This window comes from Mus caroli, chromosome 14 (genome assembly GCF_900094665.2).
Source record: "Mus caroli chromosome 14, CAROLI_EIJ_v1.1, whole genome shotgun sequence".
Taxonomy (NCBI): domain Eukaryota; kingdom Metazoa; phylum Chordata; class Mammalia; order Rodentia; family Muridae; genus Mus; species Mus caroli.
Genome location: NC_034583.1, coordinates 56,718,491 through 56,731,835, shown reverse-complemented (window position 1 = coordinate 56,731,835; position 13,345 = coordinate 56,718,491). Strand labels below are relative to the sequence as shown.

At 42.5% G+C, this 13,345-nt stretch overlaps 1 protein-coding gene across 2 annotated transcripts in view; it reads left to right on the top strand.

Annotated features, from left to right (window-relative positions):
- Elp3 (elongator acetyltransferase complex subunit 3) overlaps positions 1–13,345 on the top strand; it is a 62,587-nt gene that overhangs the window by 11,493 nt on the left and 37,749 nt on the right. For both annotated transcript variants that reach the window (XM_021181881.1, XM_021181880.1), the window contains exons 6-7: positions 681–749; positions 3,439–3,593. In XM_021181881.1, coding sequence (XP_021037540.1) covers positions 681–749; positions 3,439–3,593 — 224 coding nt within the window. The remainder of the gene's footprint in view (positions 1–680; positions 750–3,438; positions 3,594–13,345) is intronic.

Sequence of the window (13,345 nt, the reverse complement as noted above, 5' to 3'; positions counted from 1 at the left end):
CTCATGAGCGTGGTTCGGGGCCTTAGGAAATACTGTCCATGTTGCATGTCAGCTGGTATTGTCATTGTGCAGATCTCGCTGTCATGTTGAGAAGACACTGCCTAGTCCTCTGACCCCTTTCCCTGAGCCTTAGGTGTAGTGGCTGTGCTGTAGCTGTATCAGTTAGGCATTCTACTGTCACTTAATCTCTGTGTTCTGACCAGCTGCAGATCACCATAACAGTCTCCACCTGCTGGAAAAAGACAAAGAACCTTTGATGCTAGGGAACTGCGCTGTCATCACTGTAGAGTACCCACTGTATGACAGTGACATCAAGACCACTCACTGAGCCCTTAGAAAACATGTATAGTTAAGGGCCTCGTGCAAAGAGCATTCTGCTGTGGGATGCTTGTGTATGTGTGCCCATCTCTGTGTATGCACTACACTTTGGGTGTCATCGCATTTCCACAGAAAGTGAGTGTGATGCCTTGCTGTTGAGGTATGCTCAACAGTGTGGGATGGGACTAGCTAGATGCTCGGCACCTTGCTAAGACAGACTAGAAACTGGGACAGGAGAGGTGGCTTTAGTCTTCAAAACCATAGAATATTTCCTTTAACACAGCCCTTCACTACTTTGCACTCTTTTTTTTTTTTTAATTTTATATTAATGCTACATAATTTTTTTCTCCTTGTTTACTTAGCCAACTTCCATGAGAGCTATCCGTGCTAGATATGACCCTTATCTGCAGACAAGACACCGGATAGAGCAGGTAAAGAGGCTGTTTAGATTGTTTTTGGTTTTTTTGTTTTTTTTTTTTGTTTTTTGTTTTTTTCACTTCAGAGATGTTGCAGTTGCTTGATTTGGAGTCATTGTGAAGTATGATGAAAAGAGCAAAGTTTATGCTCATCTGAAGGAGAGACTGTGTGCTGTGTGTGGTCAGACTTAAACTGCTTAGAGACTGTTGTGTCCTTTCACTTTGATGGAGGTCACTTCTGGAAGTGTGTAAAAGTTCTTTAACAGTCGGCAAAGGATTGAGCTTCCAGAGCCAGATCAAGAAGTGTTGTGGCAGTGTGCTCAGGGAGAGCAGGGGATTTACAGCAGTATGAGCAGCTGATTGGAGATGGTGGACTTGTTCTGTGTCATGACTGTGGTGGTGCATAACTCCATCAAAACTCCCTAGTTGTGCCTTAAAGGGGGTGGGTTTTATATATTAACATAGCTGGTTAAAAACAGGTGACCTTGAACTTCTCAAGAAGTCTAAACTTAACTTTGCAAGCACTAAAATGTAAGCATTGGAAGTTGCAATAATCAACATGGTAAGACAAATAGAAAGGAGTGTGCAGTACCTAAGTTGCTTCTGGGTTTGTGTGGCGGTTCATTATTGAACACCACCCAGATCTAATGATGCAAGCACAAGTGAGGGCAAGAGTCAGCAGTCAGAGGACCCCACACGGGGAGCCCACATACCTTAGGAAAACATGTTCTGGGATGGTTTGAATATGCTTGGGCCAGGAAGTGGCACTATTAGGAGGGGTGGCCTTGTTGGAGTAGGTGTGTCACTATGGGTGTGGGCTTTAAGACCCTAGTTGTAGCTGCCTGGTAGTCTTCCACTAGCAGCCTTCAGATGAAGATGTAGAACTCTCAGCTCTGCTGCACCATGCCTGCCTAGTTGCTGCCATGCTCCCACCTTGATGTTAATGGACTGAACCTCTGAATCTGTAAGCCAGACCAATTAAATGTTGTCCTTATAAGACTTGCCTTGGTCAGGTCTCTCACAGCAATATTCCAGTCCCTGGTACCAAGCATATACAAACCATTGCATATTCTAAACTGATTTTGACTTCAATTTTGTTTTTCAGGCATAGTATTCTACTCATTTAAGATGTGTATTAGACTTCTCTAGAGAAATAGAACTTATAGAATGAGTGTATGTGTGTGTGTGTATGTATATATGTATCACACACACACACACACACACATACACACACACACACACATACACTGCCCATGAATGGAAGGTCCAAGGATCCAGGAGTTGTTCAGTCCATGTGGCTGGATGGCTCAGCTGGTCTTGAGTATACGCTGGAATCCTAAAGAAGTAGGCTCTAATGTCAGTGAAGGAATAGACTTACCAATGAAGGGGGAGGGGCAAGCAGATGAAGCTAGAGACTGCTTCCTTCTTGTATGTCCTTAATATAGGCATCCAGTAAAGGTCATGGCCCAGAGTAAAGATCCAGATTAGAAGTGAATCTTCTACTTCAATGATTTAATTAAAAAAAAAAAATCTGTCTTCCAGGACTATACAGAGAAACCCTGTTTCACAAAAACAAAATAAAACAAAAATCTCTCACAGGTGTGCCCAGCCATTTGGATTTTAATTTCAGTTGTCATCAGGCTGACAACCAAGAATAGCCATCACAAGATGAAAAACTGTTTAAACAAAGTGTGAAATATTTTGTTTACTAAAAAATTTTAAAGATCCTAGGTTTAGATATTAGGATAGTCACATATAATAACAGTTCTTTTCTAGGTAAGTTCAGTCGAGTCGTCTGGAGGACTTAGTAATAAAGTGACACAGGGTCTCCACCTCTGCAGGTGGAGAGCACTTTTTATAGATGCTGCCAGCATGATTCTGATGTTCCCCCTGGTATGCAACCATGGATAGAGACATAATCCTCTACATACACATGCTCACTCAGACACACAGTGGTAGCACTTGCTATTTGCTACTTATAGAAACAACTGTTTTTAAAGGTCTATGTGGATATTCATTACATAGTATATTCTAGTTCATATTTGATCCTATAGCTTCCTCACACAATACAGCAAGACATTTTAAAACATAGATCCTGGCTTATTATAGTTGACACAGTGCCATTCTGCCCTGTGGTAGAAAAGATGGGGTATTCCATTTTGAGATAGTCAGTTACATACTTTGGTCTTCTAGAAGGAGTTTGAAGGCCTGTGTCCACAATCAGCTTTAAATTGCATCTTGAAGGCTCAGTCTAATCTAGTATTTATCTTTCTTCCTGTACATGAAGTCCAGATAATGTTTCAGTCTCAATTGTGTCTTTTTACCATGAAGTCTGGCATAAGACATATGTGTAATCAATATTTGCAGCATTTGATACTATATTACGTAGATTTTTTTAAATTTATTATATTCTGTGTTACCTGTTATATATGTCTTAAATTCCTGTTGTTAAATTGCTACCTAACTGTTGGCATTAAAGTCTGGTGTCTGGTTTAGTTTTACTTCTCAGTCTCCCATCTAATTTGAGCAGGAATTGTTTTTCTTTCAGACATTTCTTTTTTAAACACAGGTCTTGCTAACCTTGGAGTTAGCAAGGTGTGTTTTGCTGCTTTTCATTTATAAACTGTGCTCGAGAGACTGAAATGAAATCGGAAGTCCTGCAGCCCTGGAGCAACACTCTGATGGATGTGTGTGCTTCTTCCAGCTAAAGCAGCTTGGTCACAGTGTGGATAAGGTGGAGTTCATCGTGATGGGTGGAACGTTCATGGCCCTTCCTGAAGAGTACAGAGATTACTTCATCCGCAGTTTACACGATGCTTTATCAGGCCATACTTCAAACAATATTCACGAGGCAATCAAGTAAGAAGCCCTATTTCTCACTCTGTGAAACCATTGCCTATTTGTTCACCCTCCTAGCAGCCGCCTACGGGGATTTGATCTGTTCTGTGTATGTATTCTGAATTCCTCATACTCTTTTTTTTTTTTTTTTTTTTTTTGCAGGAAGGAATTATTTTCATTGAGCTAATCCTTTAAAAAGAAACAAGTATGTTTCATTGGCATAGTCATGTTTTCATAGATTGACTTGTTCATAGATCTTTTCAGACACAGGCTGATTAAGCTGTCCATACTCAAACTAGTTTAGATTGGCCTGGTTGAATTTCAGTCTACCCACAAAGAGGACAGGCTATCCATTCATCCTTCCTGTCTTCCTTCCTTCTTTCTTTTTAAAAATTATTTAGTGTAGGAGAGAGACAGAAAGGGAGAGAGGACAGCACATGCGTGTGCACTTGTGGGGATGAGAGGACACATTTTATGAAGCACTCGTCTCCTTCCATTGTGGGTTACAGGGATTGAACTCAGCCCAGGACTGGGTGATCTTTGTCGGAAGCATCTCACTGCTGTAAGAAACAATGGGACAAATGACCATTGCTTAAGCACTAAGTTATTTGTAATCGATCCTTAACTATCAAGTACTTGCTGTTCAAGAATGATCGCTGTCTTAGTCTGTTTGCACTGCAAGAACAGAATACTCGAGCCTGGGTAATTTGAAATGAGCAGCTGTCCCATGTTATGTTTCTGGAGGTTGGGAAGTGCAGTATCATGGGCACAGTGTTTGGCAAGAGCCTCCTGTCATCCCCTCATGGGGTACGATCAGAGGTCATGAAGCACCAGGGAGCCTCACTTTCATAGAATGTTGTTCCATTCCCAAGGGCAGAGACCTCAGCCTGCCCACCTCTCATAATTACTACTCAGCACTGTCACAGTGTCAGTTTTAATGTGGAGCTTGAAGGAGCAGACAGCCACACCATAACATGATTTTATACTCTTTCTGATTAATAAAGAAGATAACTGTGAGCTTTGTTAGCTAGTATGTCATACTTTTTATCAGGAGAGTGCTAAGATAAATGTCAGTAGTTACAGAAAGTTTTAAAATACACTTGCTTTCAAAAATTTGGGGGTACCTGGGCAGCTACTCACGCACATTTTAAATTATTATTTACAGTCCCACTAGATCCTATCTGCTTAGTTACTGTTCTATTGCAGTGAAGAACATGAAGAACACCATGAGCAAGGCAACTCTTACAAAAGAAAGTATTTAACTGGGGGCTGGCTTAGTAAGTTATCAACATGGCAGAGAGCATAACGGCATGTAGGAATGCTGTAGGAGAAGTATCAGAGACCTACATCCTGATCACAAGCACAGAGAGCCTGGCCCTGGTGTGGGCTTTTGAAACCTCAAAGCCCACCCTAGTAACACCCTTCCTCCAATAAGGCCACACCTCCTAACTCCTTCTAATCCTTTAAAGGAGTTCCACTCCCTGTTGACTAAGCATTCAGATATGTAAGCCCATGGGGGCTGTTCTTATTCATACCACCATGCCATCTATGCAGTTACAGGTCCTGGGCATAACATATTGAGCAAGGTAGAACTGTCTGTGTCTTTGTGGCACTGTCCTTTTGTAGTTTAGTGTCTTACACAGTAAAAGCTATGATTTGAAGGGACTGCTGTGACAGAGACCTGCTGTAGGAAGAGGAGTCTGAGACTTGTGCAGAGGGCAGAGTGAGGGCACAAGAGGGGAAACAGCTCATGGCTTTCCACGGTCCACTGGATTATACTCCAGTGACCAAAGGTATGTCCTCAGGTGACGTTGAAAGGCTGAACATGGGCCAGATGGTGTATTCTATCAAGGAGCTGAATTCATGTGAAATGCAGAAGGAAATTGTTTCAAGCCAAGGGGGTGGTGATAGAATCTCATTAACAGGAGAGATCATTTGACTGCCTTCTGACTAACAGGTTGGAGTCTTACAAGAGGGAATGAGAAGCCCGTGAGCATCTTCATCACTGGCTCAGACAAGGGTGCTGGCAGAGGTGATGGAGAACAGGCTGGTTAGGGGAAAGCCAAGCATAACACCTGAGGAGTTGGGTGGGAATGTCGTATGCTAAGACAGAAAAGCCATAGGGTTTTTCAGCTTTAAGGGAGGAAATTTGGGTTTGTTATATTTTTAGTGTCCATGATGTGTGTAGAGATGACTGGTAGGTTCCAAAACCAGAAGTCTTGGCTACAGGTACACAATGGCGATTTTCAATCATAGGCAATATTCACAGCTCCATGGAGGGATGATGTTATCTAGTAAGAGAATTTTTGCATCTCCAAAGTATGCTAAGACAAAAAGCAAAAGTTCAGAATTATACCATAGGTTCCATATGTATGTGTCCATCCATATCTGTCTGTGTGTTGTGGTCATCATGGGCCAAGGTTAGCACTGAGGAAGAAGAGTTGGGAGTAAAAAAGGCCTGCATTTGCTGTGTGTACAATGTCCATTGTGTTTCACTCCATACAATAAGCCTTTGAGTGAACTGGTCAGATCACCTGTTTTACATGTAAGGCGTCCAAGGCCCTGAGGGCCAAAGCAACGTGCCCAGACTTAGCACAGGTACTTGATGGCAGAGTAGGAATAGAAGCCCCAAGCCACGTTCAGAGCCTGAACTTTGCTGTAATGCTAGAAATTGCTAGGTGTAAAAGTGTGTGAAAAGTGTGTTTGTGTGTATACAAGGATGTGGGCACGCGAGAGTGCGCACATCTACAGCTATGAACCATCAGAATGTTGAAAGGCATCTATCTAGTCTCTTTCTGACACCCTTAGCACTCAGACTTCGGCTTCTCTTTTGTGAAAGAGGAGGAGAATGTCCTGCATCTGATTACAGGTAGGTAAAATAGTGCCTCTGAGTCCTTTGTGTGGTGATAAGTAGGTCAGGTGTGGACTGAGGCTCAGGGCAGCTTTGTTACCTATAGCTAAAGCCTGAATAAACACTAGAATGGTCTTGAGTGGTCAGTTTATATCATCAAAGGTGACCAGGAGTGACCTTGGTAGGGTTACCTCCTGCAATCGAGGTCATGCCTCTCTGTGTGTCTCTTCCCCGGTTGCTTTCCTTTGGGTCTGTGTATTGAAGACATTTCATAGATTGAAATAAATGTCAAGAGTAGCTTGAGGAGCAGCATAAAGGATTTATCCTCTGGAATGGCGTGTGGTGAGCAAGTAGTTTTGTTTGACTGAGAAATGACAGGTAAATTTTCTGTTCCCGAGTCTAGACTTAAGGGTGTGTGACTTGTTCCCACAGGGACCTCAGTAACTAGAGGAGATGGCATCTATTTTTACTGTCCATTCAAACCCTGATCATTCATGAGTGTGAGTCATGCTTAGTAAAGCTCTGAAGTTTCCAAACTCGAGAGGAGAAATGATGGAACTCAGCTCACTCCTCTTTGTACTCACGGGTCAAATTATACCTCAGATAAAGTACGATTCGGGGGAAGTAGCCGTCATTACAGCTCCAGCAACTCAGGGTTCCCAGATGACTTCCTTCACCCCTAAAAGCCCTAGCAGTATTCTCTTCAATACCATTGAATCCCTTCCTCTTATGAATGAGCCTGAAGTTGTCCTCTGGCTTCCTCACATATGTGCACACTCACCTGTACACACACACACACACACACACACACACACACACACACACGGCATGCATGCACACAACATTGTAAATGTAGCTGGTTTGTCCATGCCATGTGCCTGTAATCCCAGCCCTTCTGCTGTGGGCCAGGAGTCTGGTAAGAGTCACATGGAAGCTCAAGGGCCAGCGAGCCTCGAGTGTACAGCTCAGCAGCACAGATTGGAGGGCCATTGCCACAGCACAGTAGAAAGAGAGCTGAAAGCTGTCTTTTTGACTCCACACAAGAACCATAGCATGCACGTGTTCACACACACACAATAACAATTTAAAAACAAGTAAAAGATTTTAAAATAATTTAGGTAAGGAAATCTTCCCAAGCTTGAGTACATATAGACAGACCCCTTTTCTCAACACAGGTTTCATATGTCATATGTTGAAGGGGTGTGTGTGTTTATATATATAGGGTTCAGCTATAGCTATCTTGAGCATACCTCCCCTGTAAGTTTGCTCTGAGCTTTTTCGTGTGTGGTTTGAGCCCTGAGCATCTATGGAGCAGACCAACTGAGCAGATGCAGAGTTTCTGGGATACAGTTTTCAGATTGTCATCAATTCAAATGTCAGCAGTCTAGCTTCAGTTCTGGAGCCCTGTAGTATTTGACCATAAGTCATCTATTTTTGTTAGAAAATCGGATCACGATGTGTTTGTCCAAAAAAGTCCTTAAGGGAAGAAAGTGTCTTCTGCAGATGTCTGGCCAGGGCCAGTGTGGGCTTGTTTTTGTTCTTTGCCTCAAGAGGGCACTCTGCTTTTAGTTTAAAAAATGTTTCTCTGGCTTGAGTCTTCATTGCAGCAAATCTAATGAATAGAAGTGCAAGCCAGCGCAACATGGGCTCAGTTGCAGCCCACTCGGCTGCTGTCCTGCTCTCTGTACTTTGTGAGGCAATATGAAAAATGCCGATTTGTGAGCTTTTGCTTGCTTTGTTGAGGTAAATTCTTCACATGACTCCCTATAATAAAGTGTTCAGGGGAAATTTTATGTCATTTGAAGTAGTAGTTTCTGAACTAAACTAGGAACAAAATTATTTTCAAATGTTAGCATCGTTGTGAATTAAAGAGCAGCCTGGGAAAACTGGTTTTGGTGTGATGTGTTCTTTTCAGAATGTGTAGGCAGCCTTCCTGTCTGTTATTTTGTGAAAAGATGTTTGGAAAAATAGATGTTTTCCCTAAGAGCCACCTACCTCCCTCTGATGGAAGCTGGTTCACTGCAGAGCCCTGGCAGGTGTCTTGTTCTCCCCACGCAGCTGTGGCGCTGACACTCATTTGCTCAGGACAATTGGATGTTTTTCAAGGGGCCATTTTAAACTAGGCTAACAGCTCCTTGAGGTGGCAGGTGAGCCACCAGTGTTGAAGGTTAAACATCCTTAGGGCCACAGTTTAATGAGCTCAGCTGTCCCTCCTTGGTCTTCCTGTGTCTAACCCAAGTGATTAAAGGTTTGTTTTGTTTTGTTCTTTTTACTTAAAAGTTTAGGATTAGATTTTAAACCAGCGTGAGCCTGGTTATTGTGGCCTGTTGATAGCAGGAAGTCTGTGAAATCATTGCAGGCAGAAAGTGAAGGAACACAAGCCTGCTCAAGGACAGCGCAGGCCTGGCCACTGTGAAGGCTGGTGAATGAACCCAGTGCTGATCACTCAGCCCATCAGCTAGACTGAGCATTTTTGGGTCTCCAGAGAGTGCCAATTACTGATGACTGTCATCCTATAAAAACCATCACTTTGGAGAAAGACCACAGTGGGACCTGAGTCACCCATTCACCAGAGTGCGACTGTTGCCAGATAACTCAGAGCAAGCTCCTAATGGAGTTTTATTCCTTTTTAATCAGCTCTGCCCAGAAGCAGTTTTGTATTCAGTGCTCCTTGGCTGTTTTCACAAGGTGCAATTTAAAAGGGTAGTTACCCATCAAGGAGGCATGAGTCACACTTTTCCCTGTGGAATTGTAAACTCATTTTCGTTCCTTCCTTTTCCCCACCTCATCAGTGCCTTTAGATCCTCTATGTCCTTACACATCCTGGGAGAGCTAGGATGCTAGGTAATGCTGGGTACCGAATGCCAAAGTTAATTCCATCAAAAAGAAAGCAAAAAGAAGCCATCAGAGGTCTGGAAGCAACTGGCAACTTCCATGGTCTTCCCCATATGCACTGCCATGCATTGTATAAACTAGCATTCAGCTTGGTGTTTTTTCCCTTGATTCGTTTGGACAGACCTGTGTAACAAAAACACTGTTGAGATTCAGAACATGGGAAGCAACCAGGAGGCAGAAGCAGAAGGATCTCAAATGTGAGGACAACCTGGGCTTCTTAGCAAGACCATAGGAAAGCAGATAAATAATGGAGAGGATTTCTCTCACCAGAATTACTTTCTTTTCCTCCAGAAAATCCTCACTTTTGCTTCCCAGAATCAGCAATTCTGGTTTTTACGTTTTTTCACCCACCGTACATGAATTAAACCCATTGTAGAACTTCACATACTGTTAATCATCTGGTCTCCTGTGGAGGGGCTCTTTCACTGACTGTTGCTTGAGGTTCACCAGGGTTGTTAGGTGAGTCCATGGTTGCCCATTTTTAATGCTAAGCAGTATTCTGCTGGGTACACAGACCACAGTAGGGGGTAGACCACAGTTTGTATATCCATCCTTCTGTCTGTGGACCTGGGCTGCTTCCAGCTTATTATTAATACAACTCCGACCATTTTGGTACAAGTCTTTTTATGGTTAAATGTATGAATGCTCTTGGATAGTAAGGAGAATTGCTAGGCTTGTTAGTGTTTCATGAGAAAGGCCAGCCATTTTTCTGGAATGGGTATGCTGTTTGTACTCCTGGCACTCATGGGCGAGCGCTTGGTGGTGCTGCCTCTCTACCAGTGCATGCTGCTGTCAGTCCTTTTAATTTTAGCCATTCTGGTGGGTGTGTAATAGCATCTATTGTGGGTTTAATTTGCATTTTCCTGATGACTAATGTCATTGAACACTTGAGTGTATGCTTGCGCTGTCTGATTGTATTTCCTTTGTGAAGGGTTTAATCTTTTTCTGTTTTTCTGTTGTTGTTGTTGGGCTGTTACATGTCCTTGGTTTGAGAACCCGGTCTGTACCTTGACTGTTCTATTGATGATCTCTTGGGGCAGAATTAAGATGATCAATCTTTTTCTTCCTTATCACTGTTTTCTGTATTGTAACTAATAAATCATCTCATATTCTCAGGGCACAAGGTTACTCACCCGTGTTGTCTTCTAATTAAAGTTTCAGTTTTTACATTTAGCTTTCTGATCCCCTTTGAATTAGTTTTTTTGTATACTGTGAAGTAGGAGTCAAGGCTCTCCCCCACCTCCCCACCTCCCACCCCCCCCTACCCCCAGTATGGAGACTGAATTGTTTCTTTAAAAACTCACCTTTCTCATTTCTCATGGGCCACACAGTGCAATGCTGTTGTCTGTTTCGGTTTGTAGACCAGTAAATATCACATTGTTTTGAGCACTGTAGCTTTTTAGTGTGTCTTGAAGACAAATAATATATGTCTTCTAACTTGTAATTGATTTGTAAAGCTGCTGTAGGTAGTCTGAGCCCTTTGCACATCTTTGTAAAATTGAGAACTAACTGTTGCTGGCAGCTTATCTTACAAAGTGTCAAAGCGTTAGGATATTTTTAAATGACAGGTAGGGCACAAACTCTGGGAAGAGAGCTGGCTGTGGTCGTCGTGAGCACGCCTGGCTCCTGGTTTATTTAGACGTCCTTTACTTTTTACCAGCTGTCTTCTGTAAAGGTATTTATTGGTTTTCCTTTTATGATTTATCATTTTATTTGTATTTTAGTCTATGTGCCTGCATTTATGTATGTGCATGTGTATGCAGAAGCCAGAAAGATATGTCAGCTCTTCTGAAACTGGATTAAGGGGTGTTAGGAATGAACTCAGGTCCTCTGGGAGAGCAGTATGTGCTTGTAACTGTGACACATATTTCTGTCCCCTGGGCTATTCTTCTCTGATTACTTAAGTTGTAAAACCTTGGCCACCATTTTTCTTTTCTAATATAAATATTCAAAGTAGTAAGTTTCTTTTTAAGCTCCTTTTTTCTTTCTTTCTTTTTTGAGATAGAGTCTCACTATTTAGACCAGCCTGGCCTCGAACTCAGAGACCAACCTGCCCAGATTCTGGACATTTCTATATGCAAATGCTGTACATTTTCATGTTTTACATTTTAAGTTATTATCATATTATATTTCAATTATTCAGTGTCAAGTTTTCCCTATTACCTTTTCTAATTCTTTTTCAATTCCAGGGATTGTATAAAAATTGTTTAATTTCTGCATTTCAGAACAGTGAGTTTTTGTTTGATATCTTAGTGATTTCTGATTTTATTTCATTTTGTTCAGAGCGTCTATTCAGTTCAACTTCAGTTTTGGTTTTGTTGTCTTTGTTTAGTTAGTAGAGACTTGTTTTATGGCCAGTGTAAGTGCTCTTGATGAGTATGATATGTGCAAAGGAAGCAAACTCTGCAGTGTCTGATGCCTGTCAGCTCAGCTGAGTGAGTGTGAGCACAGCTCAGATGGTCTGTTAGTGAGCTGTGCAACACTATAGCACCTGACAGAGTTAGCTTAGACAGAGAAAGTCTGCTGTCTTTCCCCACAGTTTTGGAGGTTCCAAGCTATATTTTTAGAATGTGATAGGAAGACTATGGCAGAACAAACCTGCCACTTCATGATGGACTTGAAAGGCAAAGGGAGAGAGATAGATCACACAGCCCTTGGTGACGTAACAGCCTCCACTAGTCTCTATTTGATGTTAGTTCTACCATAGAGCCTCATGTGCTTCCTGCCAACCCTGTATGCCTTTCCATTCATTTACTTTCCAGCCTTATATGCCTTTATAGAGCAAGTGGATTCCTTGTAGGCAGAAACCTACAATACTTGTCAGGGAGGGAATGGGCACAGTTGCCCATCTTGATAATGTGTGCCTTTTGATTGCAGTATATAGTGCTGTTAACATCTAGTATAATTAGTGATAACTAGTTTATATTGGTTGGATTTATGTCTACTAGCTTAGTCATCCCCCATGCTAGTTTTCACTAACCAAGAATAATTTCACTGAGCTCCATTCCTTTATAATACTGTATAGTTGGTTTTCTCTGCATCTCTTGCTAGAGACTGTCTTTAAGAGGAGTAGTAAGTATCTGATGGAAAGTAGTGTGTACCTGAAGGGTGTGAGGTGGGGGCAGTGGGAATGGCCTTCATTAGGATTTTACCAGGCTGGCTCCTGGCCAGCTCCTGCCTCAACCTCCCCGGTAGCTTGGAGATAAGTGCACTTGTCTCTGTGGCTGGTAGGCATCTGCCATCACTTCCTGTTGTCATCCACTTAAGCACAGATTTGTTCCGTGCTTCCATTTCCCTGGGGTCATAGAATGACTTGATGGGACTAAACTGACCCCAGGTGGTCCTGGCTGACATCTGTGACTTGGAGGCTTTGATTAGAGTAACATTTATCTAAAAGGTGAATTCACACTGTTTTCCCTTAGCCGTCTCCTTCCGCCAGGGGCGGCTTTCTGTAAGTGCCTTGCCTGTGACCTGTGTTCTGTTACTACTATGGGACCCCTGGCTCCTCAGCTGTCTGGTCATGACTACAAAATGTTAAGCGTTTTTATCAGCTGTGGAAAAAGAAAAACAAGAATGTCAAGGGATGCTCTCTTGACTGATGTACTAGGGCACCTGACTAGTTTCTAAGCTCCAGTGTCACCAGCTGACCTTTCCTAGTCATCCTTAAACATCAAACTACCTTTTGGCTTTTTCAGTTATATTGGGCAGAAACTGTTGGCTCTTAGATCCCATTAACATAACCAGTCTCCAGAAAGAAATTAGATTACAATTTCAAAAAAGAGGTAGGTGCATCCTCTAAGCCTACTGTCTTCAGTGTAGAGCTTCCCTAATGTCAGCGTGAGATGTATCCGATTTTATTGAGGTATCGTCCAGGTATGGTGATGGTTTATAAAAGGACATTTGTTCTGCGGGTGTGGTTCTGAGGCATACAGTGATAACCCCAGGTGGCATCAGTCCAAAGAACTTTTAAGCTCTGTTGACCCATCCAGGCCTGTGGAGATGGGACGAATGTAGACTGTGACTAATG